This window comes from Asterias amurensis, chromosome 8, assembly GCF_032118995.1.
Source record: "Asterias amurensis chromosome 8, ASM3211899v1".
Taxonomy (NCBI): domain Eukaryota; kingdom Metazoa; phylum Echinodermata; class Asteroidea; order Forcipulatida; family Asteriidae; genus Asterias; species Asterias amurensis.
In genome coordinates, this window is record NC_092655.1 from 6,101,594 (window position 1) to 6,116,350 (window position 14,757).

General features: G+C 39.3%; 1 protein-coding gene across 2 annotated transcripts in view; it reads right to left on the reverse strand.

The window, feature by feature from the left end:
- Positions 1 to 719: 719 nt before the first annotated feature.
- LOC139941251 (uncharacterized) overlaps positions 720 to 14,757 on the reverse strand; it is a 32,653-nt gene continuing 18,615 nt past the window's right edge. The window contains exons 11-19 of one of the 2 annotated variants that reach the window (XM_071937733.1): positions 14,588 to 14,737; positions 13,268 to 13,539; positions 12,328 to 12,514; positions 11,616 to 11,654; positions 10,230 to 10,307; positions 8,379 to 9,558; positions 7,190 to 7,422; positions 5,473 to 5,573; positions 720 to 4,970 (exon numbers count right to left, since the gene is read on the reverse strand). In XM_071937733.1, the coding sequence (XP_071793834.1) occupies positions 4,812 to 4,970; positions 5,473 to 5,573; positions 7,190 to 7,422; positions 8,379 to 9,558; positions 10,230 to 10,307; positions 11,616 to 11,654; positions 12,328 to 12,514; positions 13,268 to 13,539; positions 14,588 to 14,737 (2,399 nt within the window). In that variant the 3' untranslated portion in view covers positions 720 to 4,811. The remainder of the gene's footprint in view (positions 4,971 to 5,472; positions 5,574 to 7,189; positions 7,423 to 8,378; positions 9,559 to 10,229; positions 10,308 to 11,615; positions 11,655 to 12,327; positions 12,515 to 13,267; positions 13,540 to 14,587; positions 14,738 to 14,757) is intronic. The other variant, XM_071937734.1, reaches the window with a different exon arrangement.

The window sequence follows — 14,757 nt, forward strand, 5'->3', positions numbered from 1 at the left end:
CTCTTTGACTTTGTTTAAAAAAAACCTTGATGTTATTGTTTGTTTTTGTTTATTATTTTATTTTTTTATGATATATATATATACATATATTTTTTTCGAGGGGGGGGGGGGCAAAGGGTATTTCAGCTGTTGCAATCCAAATATTGAAGAAGAAAAGAGGGTAGTAAGTTGTTTGAGGGGTTGTTGTTCTCCATCGACTTCCCAGTTACACCACAACCGCAAAAGAACTGCTCAGTTGTTTGAGCCATTCCAATGACAGCTCCTCTGTCTGTTCACAAAATGGCTCAACTCAAGATCGGCTCAAATTGGTCCATGATTGGCTTAAATACAGAGATTGAGCCAAAACTGGCTATGTCACTATTGAGTAGTGCTGGCTCAATTATGATACGAGCCAATGATGGCTCATTCATAATTATAGGCCAGCAGTTGGTCAATTTTGACTGGGCCAATCTTGAACCATCTGTGAAAATAGAAACTGACACTTTTTGGGCTCAATCATGAGCCAATGTAATGACCATAATTGAGACATTACGAGCTCATAATTGAGACAGCAGTAAGTGGCTCAACTTTGACTGAGCCTGTTTTGGCTTAAGGCCTGCAAGGGGGGGTGGAGTGTATCAGTGAAAGTACTAAGCACAACGTTTGCCGTCACACGGAAGACCTTTAGTGTTTGAGTGTCGAAGTGAGTTCACTAATTAGCACAACCTTCGTATGTTGCTTCGATAAAACTTGTGTCTCGTTTATTATCTACAACAAAGCATTTACTTCTTTCACAGAAAACCAAACAATTTCAAAGAGAATACAAATATACAGAAAAAATAGATTTTGCTTTGTTTCAATATAAAGTTTTATATTAAATAGATATCCGAGAAAGACCCACGAAATTGAAAGACTTTGAAAATATATCTTAATAATGATATTGACAGGGCTAGTGAGTAATACAAAAATACAAGAGTAATACTGAGATAATAGAAATAACAACTTTGTTCGGTAAAATGTTAGACAAAAAGGCACAAGTGACATACCAGGCTAATATAACATTACCAGGTTTCGTAAACATACATATAGATACAATAACAGTGTCCATTTGTATTGGATGCTTGTCAGATTTTGTTCCGCAATCCTAGAGTTGTGGTCAGGCCTAGGCCTGATTATAGATACACATTTTGTTTACAAGTTTAAGTTAGAGAATTTGATCAAGTAGAATTTGTTGATTAATTGTTCATACCCGCACCCACAGGTTAGTGCTTGTTGAAAAAGTTTCTATCAAGTACAGCAAAATAGGTCAACAGCATTTTTATACAACTTTTTTTGCCTATAAATGACTGATACATTTTCATCAAAATAGTGAATGACACAGTTGAAAGCCCTACAATAAAAAAGTTCTTATTTAGGGCGAAAAATACAACTAAGTACAGCAAAACAGTATGAATTTTTCTAACACGTACATTGTTGTACTATAATTGCTATCCATCACCCTGCAGGGTAGATACTATTGATGAATGATAAGCATAATGTGCGGCCATCTGGCTGCCGATGCTGCACACTCCTAAGGAGTTTGACCTACATGGTTTCAAGACTGCACAGTGAAGTGTTTAAAAGCACTTAAAGGCAGTGGACACTATTGGTAATTACTCAAAAAAATTATTAGTATAAAACCTAACTTGGTAACGAGTAATGGGGAGAGGTTGATAGTATAAAACTTTGTGAGAAACGGCTCCCTCTGAAGTGCCATAATTTTTAAAAAAGAAGTAATTTTCCACGAATTTAATTTCGAGACCTCAACTCTCGAAATCAAACATCTGAAAGCACACAACTTATCTCGCAAGTGACAAGCTATCTCACAACTCCGACGACCAATCGAGCTCAAATTTTCACAGGTTTGTTTAAATTTTATGCATATGTTGATATACACCAAGTGAGAAGACTAGTCTTTGACAATTACCAATAGTGTCCACTGTCTTAAATAAAACATATTAAATATTATTTATCAACAATCATCAACAGTTTTGCTGAAAAGGTCAAGGGTCTCAGGCCATATCGGAGCATAAAATACATGTCTAATGTATTAAAATGCAGACAGTAACGCTTTGCTTTGGCATCACGATATCATGTTCATAAAATACACTAAGTCTGAATTTGACAAAAAAACACAACTACTACCAAAGCTTCAACAGCATTTTCAGAAAAAATTTCAGTTGTAATGAACAATAAAGAGTCCTTATAAAATTACCTTAACCAATGAAGGCATTTGTTCTCATCTGTTATAAGAAATATATAGTAAAGGTTCATTAATTTCAGTAAATCAGTTCTCATAACTATTCATTGTCAGGTAGTTCTGATTGAGAGGCACTTTGCAAACATACGTGAAGTTAAAAAATAAAAAGTACAAAACATCAATAACAATGCACTGCACTCAGTCGTATAAGAGAAAGAGAGAAATGTGACCATAAATTCGTCAGTAATTTGATCAGAATGCTATCGATTTTATGATTGAGAAATCACTTAGAAGTAAAAGTTGAATCACCTGATTTCAAGCAGATTTGGGTGAATGGTGCTGTACAAACACTGCCCTCACTGGGGTCAAAGGGAAAGCAGCAAAGCAGAATTCTGAATTGCATGACCTAAGTCATTTGTAAATCATATTTATGACTTCTTGGAGTGTCGTGGCCGAGCGGTTAAGAGCACCGAAATCAAACTCTGGTGTTTCTGATCAGCAGAGTGTGGGTTCGAATCCCCAGCCATGACACTTGTGTCCTAAAGCAAGACACTTAACCATTGTTTTGTCCTTCGGATGGGACGTAAAGCCGTTGGTCCCATGTGTTGTGTAAACGCATGTAAAAGAACCCAGTGCACTTATCGAAAAGAGAAGGGGTTCGCCCTGGTGTTCGTGGCTGGATTGGCAGCATATTTAGCCACAGCACCTTGTAAACCATGGTGCTTAAGGATTAGGTCTTATATCTCAAAATTAGCCCCACTCCTTGCAGTAATAATACCTGGCGCTTTATATCCTTTGCAAAAGGCGCGTTATAAATATGGTTATTATTATTATTCTACCAAGTCACAATTATGAGTGAACTTGTAATTATGAGTTTCTTTTTCTCTCCCGCTGTTTGTCCGTAGCAACAATTCTTAATACCGAATGAGTTTGTTTTCACCAATTTTAAAATGAAAATGTCAAAAAAAAAAGAAGTAAAAAGAAAACCAAATACAGTACCCATATTACCCTGCTGTACATATCTTAAATACAAACCATCACACACAATTCAAACGTTTACTATATTTACAAACAGTTCTAAATATTTAACAATTTCAGAAACTATATAATAAAAAATTTTAAAATGTGACTCCAAAAAGATGATTAAAACTATCTCCTAAAAAAAGCTGATAGTATAAAACATTACTACAAGAATTTGTGAAATATCACTATTAATAAAGCAGCAAAACAATAAGGCACACATTATTATTAATTGTTGTTCAAGTATAAACAACAGCACTATTGTTATTGGTTTTGCTCAATTCTGGCATTATTGTATACATAAAAAGATAATACTTAATTTTAAAAAAGGTAATAAAATGATATTGCTTTCAATATAGCCGCTGCATAGGCGGCCACAATACCCACACTGATCAACTGAAATGTGCAAAGTGTACGTGAAACCCACAACTTCCAACCAATGATAGTTTTCCCTTTGACCCCAGTGAGGGCGCTACTTGATCTTGTGACATCATATGAAAGGAGTCTACGGAATAAGATTTAAAAAGTACTATTTGGTCCAAGGCACGGATATACTTTCACAAATTTCGCCAAACAAACAAGCAATGGAAATTAAAGAGGGGCTCCAAAGTCAAATTCAGTTTTGTAATGCACTGATTTATACCCAGTATCCAATAACAAGTAAATGATGCTAATATTGCTTAAATACAAAAAAGGAACCAGACTATTTCTCCTTTCAGCCTTGGTTTGGTATAAACATTGATTTGAATGGGAGACAATTTCATGTTGGCCACACACTATGATAAAGGTCTATTGGTAAAGTAGCCAGAAACAATCTATTGTAAGGAATTTTCAGGTTTTTAAAGCTGGGTTACAACAGTGTTATGAGAACCCTGTAAGATCCAGTCATTGTTTCTGTCTACTCAAAAAATCAGCGCTTACGGAAGCAGGAAGTTCCATGAACATATTTCACAGGTTAGCAGGGAAGTTTTGCTTGTGGGCCTGCATACTCGAGGTAACTAGGGATTCTTTGCTTACACAGCTAGCGCAAAAAAAATTAAGCGCCGCAAGTAAAGAATTAAATGGTGATCGCAAGTGGAGAATTTAGCGATAAGCAGAGCCAGCTTTCTGAACAATAACCATTGGCTCAGCTAGCACAACATGAGACAACCACAAATTAAAATACTTGCCGGCCTAGAATTACATGCAGGCACAGAGGCCACGGCCTCCGTTGCCCCTGGTCTTGGCCTTGGTGCCCCTTCACAAGTTTCCATTGACTCTAAGATTTTCTATGGAAGTGCCCTTTGCAAAATGAAAATGGCATTATCCTTTCAAACTTTCAAAATCCCAGGCCTGCACTTGCTGTTGGATTCTAACAGATTCGAAGGAGGAAGGGGGGAGGGGTAAGGTCAGAGTTAATACAAAGGTGACCTGTGACCTCATGATGACCTTACAGATGGCATTATCCTTTCAAACTTTCAAAATCCCAGGCCCGCACTTGCTGTTGGATTCTAACAGATTTGAAGGAGGAAGGGGGGGAGGGGTAAGGTCAGAGTTAATTAATACAAAGGTGACCTGTGACCTCATGATGACCTTACAAATGAGTGTCTACTTCTTCAAATGACTGCTTGACGACAAACTCAATGGTGGCCTTGTTCTTGTTGTGGTATGCTTTCCTGATGATATCTACGGCTTGAGGGTGGCTCACACTGAGCAGAGACTCACCGTCGACGGAGAGAACCTCTATGCCGGCCTGGGGGTCAGAGCAACAACAAAAAGTTTCCAAGATGAAAAGGTGTAAGGGTAAAACCAAAACAATATTATTTATTCCTGATGCAAATTTAACATCTATTAAATCGTTGCGGTACCCTCTGCCATCTCGGTGGTCTAAATGTTAAAACATCTGCTCTAGACTGTCTAAGGTCCTAGGTTCGAACCCCATCCGAGTAATATGCCTGTGATTTTTTTCACAACCCAGGAAAGTACTGAGTATACAGTCATAACAAACATCGTTGTAAGAGTAAAACCAAATAATATTCTTTATTCCTTATGCAAATTTAACATCTATTAAATCGTTGTGGTACTCTCTGCAATCTCGGTGGTCTAAAAGTTAAAACATCTGCTCTAGATTGGCTAAGGTCCTAGGTTCGAACCCCATGCGAGTAATATGCCTGTTATTATTTTCACAGAACCAAGGAGAGTATACAGTCCTTACTGTAAAACAACTCAAACTTTGATACTGATTCTTATCTTACCTCGAGGGTTCCATCATCTGATGCTGCGCCCCCTGGAAAAATGCGATCAATTCTAACCTCCGGCTGATTTTTGCTATCATTTCCTCCAGAGATGCTGATTCCTGGGGGGGGGGGGGGGGGTTAAAATTAAACCATTTAGAACAGCTTAACAAGGTTTTAGGATTTGTAGCTCACTCTTATTTTGTGTCTTAGCACTGTACATAGAACAAACACATAAAAACATTAACTTTACAACAAAAACAAAACTTGTGGGTACAACCCGCAAACTCCTGAAGATGAATTTAGTACACTTTGCGAAAATGGTTGTGTTCTCCAAAGACAGGTGTAATAAACATTGAAGCATGGCGACATAGCAATACGGTGTTGTCAAAGTGTGTCTCCCATAACTTTTTCTTTGCTCGCCGACCCGATCAACAGGCATGCAACTGCCCGATGAAAAAAAAAGAGGAAACTTTTCGAGACCCACAATGGTACCCTAAAAAGTGTTGAGGTTTTTTATGCTCTTAGGTTCATTGTTAGCATGTAAGACAAAGTGGAGTGTTTTATACAACTAAAATAACATGGAAAAAACACCTTGCCTATGTATGCACCGTAATTCGAAGGTGGCAAAGCATTGGGAGTTGATTAAGTTGAGGAAAACTAACTATTGTTGTCCAGGTAATTATGAAATTTGCATAAAATTATTATCCCCCCCCCCCAAAAAAAAAAAATAGAAAAAAAAAGAAAAAAAAAAATTGTTTTTTTTTTTTTTTTTTTTGGGGGGGGGGGGAATAATAATTTTATGCAAATTTCATAACTACCTGGGAAACAATAGTTACTTTTCCTCAACTTAATCAACTCCCGATGCTTTGCCACCTTACAATGGTCGGTGCGAGCCACTTGTCCCCGCTTGCCGTCGTTAAATCTCCCTCTTGCACACCACGCAATATGCCATTCCTGGCTTGTCCACTTTCCAGACGGTTTCGGAGAGCAGTTTACCGTCTACGTCTTTTTTTTTCCCAACCAGAACCACTTCCAGGTAGTTTTTACTCCTTTATCTATGGCTTTAATTTGGCCAGGTACCACTCGGTCCCGCTCTAAAATATAATTTCTTTTGGATGTCATTTTGACGGACGTTTGAAGATGAGACTGTTTCGTAACGCAATGTGAGACAAGCACACAGTATACATGTACGTTTGGTAACTAACTCACACACACATACATGTACAACACGTGTATACTATTGCAAAACAGTGGGACCAGACGAAGACACGACCTTAGACTCATTTCAAGGCTGTATAATAACTTGGTTTAGCACACAACTCGCCCGCGCCACGGGGTGCGTTCCACTGTTCCAGATTTTTCGACCGTAAACACGGCTATTAATGACCGAACGCAGTGTGTAAACGTATGCATTGCTTGCTGTGGGCTTTAGATTGACCATGCAGTAGAATGGATTGCGTACCGAGGCAGAGGCCAGACCATGCGTTACGATGCATTGTTGAATTTATCTTAAGATCGCGCTAACCGCGGAATGCATTTTTTTAGCGCTAATCATATTTTTAAAAACGCGGAATTCCGCGGAAACGCGGAAGAGTTGCATGCCTGGATCAAGTCAACCCAAATTCTGGATTGCCTGCAATTTTTTCCTATAGCCAACATGATAATGTCATTATAACAAAAATATACGACACAAAAGGTTCATACTCTTAGCTTAAAATGAAACTCTAAAACTCACCTAGGGATGGCCTGTTTTTAGGCAGTGACACCGTCATTGTCTCCATCTGTGCGTTGAGATGTTCTACCATTTTGCTACCGTTGGATTTATCCTTGGATGAAGGCGTCCCACTCGAGTGAATCTCCTTAGATGCAGATGGTCCGTCCAGGTTGATGTCCTCTATGTCCATGTAGTCGCTGCTTATCTTTCTCTTCACTCTGTTGGGGGATTCGTCTTTGCGAAAACTGTTCTTCCTGTTGTATGAAATCAATAGATGGATTGCACTCAAGCGTCATTCATAAATACCTAAGACAGTTTCGCTATTCCTATTGGTGGAGAGCGCGTCACGTGGGGGTGTTTAAACCTTTGATAATGACCAGTAAAAAGTGTTGAAACATGGACGTGACACGCGAGCTTGTGCTTATAAGACAGTTTCTTCATTCCTATTGGTCGAGAGCAACGGCCGGGACAGTTGTGCCACATCACGCGATACGCGCGACGTGCACAGCAATCTCCTTATAAGGAGTTGTTTACCCGAGGGCCTTACCATTTCATAGCTGGAGGGGTGTTGTGTTGAAAGAAATCATTGAACAAGTATAATTTTTGCAATTATGTTACTTTTTGACCAAAAAGTGTTGATGTTTTTTGACCGAAAGGTATTTATGAATGGAAATCAAAGTGTGTTGAATAATTTCTTCATAATTTACCTCGACTTCATCTCGGTAAAATTATCAAGAACCAGGCCTCGGCGGGTTTAAACCACTAGTTGAAAACCTCTTCACCACACATTGATTCCCTTATTCACCGCTATATTTTATGATTATAAAAAAGGAAAAAGTGCATGCCTGTACGTGCTGCGCACAACTCTCATGAGAGTGCACATTTCGTCAAATTTCATCCCATTTCGTTAAAATGTGGTGGCCGATGCACTTATATAAATTTGGGTTGAACAAAGAAAAATTTATTACAACAGGACTTGAACTTGCGACCTCCTGATTAACAAGCCGGCCTTCTACCAACTGAGCTATCTACCCCTTATGATGACAACTTTCCTATTTTGTTAAATTTGTTGTTGTCTGCAGGAGCCAGTCAGAAGCCATACAACCTATAACTGTCATCAGAGAGATCACCTAAAGGGGACTACTACTTTTAAATTCAATCATCAAATAAATAAAAATATAAAAAAATAATAAAATTGATTTATTCTTACAAAATGCTCTTCTTTGAAGGCACCGGTGAGCCTCTGTACTCAGTGGTGAAGGTCACTTTGAAAGGACTTCGACGGCCACTCTCAGATCCCTCCGAACCGTCGAAAGAGCCTTCCACGGACAAGCTGTTCTTGACTGACTCTTTGCTTCTCTTTCTGGTCAGATCAACCTTTGCGTAGATTGGCTCAGCAGAAGGGTCAGTGCCGCTGTTGGAAGGGGTTTTGGGGACTGCAGGAGATGTCATACCGTTCAAGGAGTTTGGGGTTGGTGGGAGGGACATGTCGCTGGTAGCGCTTATCGGAGAGAAGGTGTTAGGGGAGGACCAGGCAGGAGAGGTAGCATTCGAGTGATCGCCAATGTCCTGGTGATAATTGTTTGTCCCAACCAGGCTGTACAGTCCGCTTTTATTAGGCTTTATCCCACCATCTGCAGCATCGCTGCCTGAAGAGATGTCACCATCAAAAGGAGGGAGCTCCACATCGTCATCGCTATCATCAAGTCCGCAGATCTCTTCGTCGTAAACTTTCGTTGATTCTTTGATTGAGATGTTGTCATCAAGAGTGTCGTCTTCGATACTGGGAAGCATCCAATTAGCACCTCCTTCATCTCCACTGCTTAGCTGCGACAAATACACATGCGGTATCACGTCTGGGTCTAAAGCCTTTCTAGAGACCTTCTCTGCGAGTTCATCTCCCGATCCAAATCCAGATTCCCTTCCCGTCCTCTCATTAGGACCTCCCGCAACACCACTTGACGAACCCTGTTGATGACCTTCAAAGGTGACTGGTGACTTCTCAACAGTGACTTCCTTAACGGCAAAGACAATCTCGTCCTCCCAGTTTGAGTTCGCAACGTCGGTCCACAAACCTCGTTTGGCTTTCGTCTCTTTTGGTGACGAAGGTACATTCAAGATCTTCTGAGTCTGATTTGAATCAGGTGACTTGGACTGTGGACTGGTGAAGTCGGTCTTTGGGGGGTTGTCGAAGAGAGACATGACAATGTCGCTGTTGTCCAAGGAATTGTTGTCAGATGGAGCAGATTTACTGTCCCAATCCTCTTCCGTTTCGCTTTCCTCCAAGACCTCCTTCAGGTTTTCCAAGCGAAGAGCCTCAAGTTCTCGTTGTCGCCGTTTGTCCTGCTGGATATCCTCAGGAGTTTGCAGGAAAAACTTTCCCTCCAGGTCTGCAAAAGGAAAGCCAAATTTATTAGAGTATTTACTTCAAATAAATTATTTAATTCTTCATTTTGACTCATGCCATCGGCTCATATCAGTTATGTATTGCTGGTAAAAAAAAAGAAACATTTTCAATTCCATTGATATGAGCACAGCCACAACCAGAAATTCAGAAACTTGAGCCAAATTGAGTAAAGCTGTTTTTCAAAAATAACAAACCTGTACAATTTTGAGCTCAATTGGTCGTCGAAGTTGCGAGATAAAAATGAAAGAAAGAACACCCTTGTCACACAAAGTTGTGTGCTTTCAGATGCTTGATTTCGAGACCTCAAAATCTAATTCCGAGGTCTCGAAATCAAGTTCATGGAAAATTACTTCTTTCTCGAAAACTACATTACCTCAGAGGGAGCCGTTTCTCACAATGTTTTTTTTTACTATGAACAGCTCTCCATTACTCGGTTTTATGCTAATAATTATTTTGAGTAATTACCAATAGTGTCTAGTGCCTTTAAGTAGAAAATACTGCTAGGCAAATCTCTTTGGTATACAGCATGCTGCTCTAGGTAGCTTGAAAGCTAGCTAGACCAACATGCAACTCATTCCACGCCTAACGCGCATACCAAGTATTTGCGATAAGGTCTATGGTAAGGAAGCTGGCTTGAGAGTTAACATACTGTACCTGTCTTGGGTTCAAGAATGGTCTTCTTTGGTTTGCCGATTGAATTCCGTCTCATGGAATGCATCGGCTGAGAAGGATCTGATGAGAAAAAACAAACCAAATAATATATCAGATCCCGAAAATTATTAATCAAGGGTCAAAGGTCAGGTACCAAAATCCCATGTTGTGGCACTATGCATATTAGCCATATAAACATATAAACAACATATGCAATGACAGCCCAAGCACCAATTTAAAATAGCCAAAAGCAACAGTCTTGAAACAATATTTTCTAAACATGTAACTTGTTTGTGTGTAGCAAGCTGGGTCAAAAGCAAAAGCACACCACATCCGTATGATTTGGTTTTAACTCTACACCGGTGGGATTCAAAACTTTGCACGGCGGAAGTATCCCTTCTGAATAGTTAGTGGTGGTTCTGAAAACTACCGGATCTTTTCAGAACACCACTAATCAAACGAGATATTCACATGGTGTTACTGCAAACCTTGGCCCTGTCACACGAGGCAACTTTTACAGGCAACTTGGAGGCAACCAACTTCAGTGCATGCTACAGGATCACTTTAGTAGCACATGAATAATTTTACAAACGGTGTCTTACCATCCCCGAGAAAAATATGTGAAATATCATGAGAATGCTCCTTCTTCTTGGGGATTGCCTGGAGCTGGTTGCCTGTAAATTGCCTCGTGTGACATGGGCCTTAAGTTAACCCTAAACATGTGAATCATAGGCACTATATACTTAGTGCTTTCCGGGTCTTTCAGAAAAACATAGACTGAACCCGAGTCATTTTTTTATTTTATTTTTTGTTTTAATTTTATGCAAGTCGCCTGACACACAAGGCTTGAAGGCCACTTCAAGGTGTGGGCTACAATTATTTTTTCCAGAGGCCATTGCCACCTACTCCTAGGGCTGAAACAGGGTTACCCCTTTCACAGTCCATATGAATGTAGGCTTGGGTATCTTCAATTCGAAGCCTAGCCGGTAGAGCAGAAAGCACTACCTCCCCAATTTTATGTAGCAAGTGTCACGACCGGGATCCGAACCCACACCCTGCTGATCTAACACCAGGGCTTGAATCTGGTGCTCTTAACCGCTCGGCCATGACACTGCCACAGTCATACACCAGAAGAACAAATCCATAGCAGTCATGCATGAAAAATGTGTTTTTATGAGTTAAAATGATGAAATGGGAACACCTCACATCATCACTATGGGTAAGCTTATTGCATAGCATTTGATTAAATTGACAAGGAATTTCTTTTCTTCATACTTGCAAAAATCCTACAACCAAAACCAAAGCCACAATTCCATATAAAAGCTAAGGCTACAAAATTGATAACTTGATAAAAGAAGCAAGCATGGAGAAGCAGAAATGTAAAATAACCTTTTACTCGATACCGGTGATGCAGTTTCTTTTGTGGATCTAAAATTTTGATGCATTTAACATATTAAGAACATTTTATTTCATTACTAATATCAAACTAAGGAAAAGAAGACTGCCGGATCAAACAAGATGTTATTCAATTGAAAATTTTCAAGAGAGAGGCCTAATATATGCAATTTTACATTTACTGTAAAAAGTCAGAATGATTTGGGATCATAAATTTTCAAGATTTCTTTGCAATAATTAGGGATTTACAGAATAATTCCTAAATGTATACATCAATGTGTAATAAAGATGAAGTTTAAACCTTTCTTAGTAACATTATTCAAAAGAAATTGTGGTAAAAAAAAGAAGCACAAGTAGAGAATGAAGTCGATGGAACATCCTTAAACATTTGCAAAATGAAGTCCACAGTTTGTGGCATTTCCACTGTCCTAAAAAACCATAGGTTGTGCAAGTCTTGCGCATATCACAAATAATAACACATGTCAATGGGAAAAATTCTTAATTGTTTACAAGTAGCCGGAAACGGATATCCAGTCTTATTCTCAGGATTGCAATTTTGTCCTGGTTTTGTGATGAGAAATCACATGTCAAAGAATCTCAGGCAAAACTAAAGATATATTGCAGAGTTTGTCCGATGAATGTGGACATGCAACATTGCAATTTTTTTTTATGAATTCCAAAACAAGGAAGGAATATAAAATTGTACCTTTGCGTCCAGACTGTAGATTCTCATAGGCTTGGAGTTCCTTCCTAGACACCATGCTGTCAAAACGACCCAGGTCCGAGGGCGCTATCACCCCTCGGATCTCTCGCAGCAGTAGAATCTTCTCTGGTTTGTCCAAGATGGCCAGTATGGGGGGCACAAGGTTCTCTATTCGCCCCTCTTGATGGTACTGGGGAAGATCAACACAAAGGAGATGAAGATACTTTTGTCAATTTTGTAAATAAACATATTTCAAGACGATGGACACTATTGGGAATTGTCTTCTTACTTTGTGTATCTCAACATATGCATAAAATAAAAAACCTGTGAAAATTTGAGCTCAATTGGTCGTCAAAAGTTGAAGTAATAATGAAAGAAAAAACACCCTTGTGACACTAAGTTGTGTGCTTCCAGATGAATGATTTCGAGACCTCAAATTCTAAATCTGAGGTATCGAAATCAAGTTTGTGGAAAATTTCTTTTCTCGAAAACTACGTCACTTCAGAGGGAGCTGTTTCTCACAATGTTTTATACTATCAACCTCTCCCCATTACTTGTCACCAAGAAAGGTTTTATGCTAAATATTTTGTGTAATTACCAATAGTGTCCACTGACTTTAAAGGCACTGGACACTATTGGTTGATTCTACAAAACTCTTCCTCAGTTTGGATTAATCTTAGGACTTAGGACAAGTTAAATTCCGTAATAGAAGTTAGGATGAATGGAACCCATCCTAAGTTGGGATGAGTTACTTTTCCTAACTCGAGATAGGATTTATCTTAGCTTTTCATGAAATCGAAGCTGTAGTGCCTTTGAGTTGACAAGTAGAATTTGAAACTTTGCATGGTGGAAATATGATATGGAAAGGTTTGCGGTAACACCAAGTAATGACTATCTCTAAATGAGCCTATTTGAGTTGATCTTTAAGAATGATTACCCTTACCCATTTGACATGTCTCATGACTGCACTCTGTTCGTCATCATTCAACAGTTTCTTGGTCATCTCCACCAGTACGCTCATCGCACTGGCGTACGTTGCTTCAGAATACATGAGTTGGGTGCCTGCGCCGTGCTGGAATGCGGCCGGTAGCTGTGTCCCTGGAGCGGTAGACCCTGGATCTGAAGGTCGTTGATGTTTAGGGATGTAAGGTGCCGGGATCGGCTGGGGCTGCTTTGGTAGTTGACGTCGTGCAATGCTGCCTGGATTTGAGCTTGCTATTTTGAGAGGGTAAAGAATTAAGACCTTATTTTGAATATCAAGAAAAAAAACAAAATAATTGGATGATGGTGGACAACAGAACAGAAATACCAGAAATGAGATTTATTGATTAGCAACATTTCTTGAAAAATGGCTTGCATGTTTTTTTTTTCTCGAAGTGTTGACACAGAATCGCTCAGATTTTACAATTCAGGAGGTCTACAGACTCTGTGACTCAACAGGAAGAAAAACCTACAGGTTTGGACACAACACAGACTATTCCTTCCTCCCTTTGATAATTGCTTTAATTTTTTTAAAGGAGAATTTGAGAAAATCCCAAAATCAGGAAAAATCCTCAGAATATCACATGCCTTGAGAGATTTCTACTCAACCTCTCAAACAAGTAATTAAATCTACTTTGGTCACACCAGCAGAGCCCAGTTTTGTGGCTCTGTTTACCGCTGAATTCTGTGCATACAGGTTGTATGGCTTCTGACTGGCACCCCTGAACAAAGATATTGTCAAAACAGAGAGGCAACCAACATAGGGCTATATACATGCAGCTTGGTTGATAGCATGCCGGTGTGGCAGGAGATTTTGTCCCCTTGGATTTTGTCTCCCCATACGATAAACTGTGTACAAACATTTTTAATTAAAGGCTGTGGACACTATTGGTAATTACTCAAAATATTTTTTAGCATAAAAACTTACTTTATAACGAGTAATAGGGAAAGGTTGATAGTATAAAACATTGTGAGAAACGGCTACCTCTGAAGTGATGTAGTTTCCGAAAAAGAAGTAACTTTCCACAAATTTGATTTCGAGACCTCAGATTTAGAACTTGAGGTCTCAAAATCAAGCATCAGAAAGCACACAACTTCTAGTGACAATGGTGTTTTTTCTGTCATTATTATCTCAGAACTTCGATGACTGATTGAGCTGAAATTTTCACAGGTTTGATATTTGATGCATATGTTGAGATACAGCAAGTGAGAAGACTGGTCTTTGACAATTATCAATAGTGTCCACTGTCTTTGAGAGAAGGATAACCTTTAATCTCCTTACCTAGTGACGTGTTATCCTTGCGTGTAGCCCATCCTGCCATAGATGGCTCTGATCGGCCGACTGTCTCTACAGTCTGCTCTACCGGCGGCTTCTTACTGAGGCTTGCGTAGGAGGCTGAGGTCGGGTATCTCTTCTTCATGTGTTTTGGATCTGTGCACAATAAGATTTAC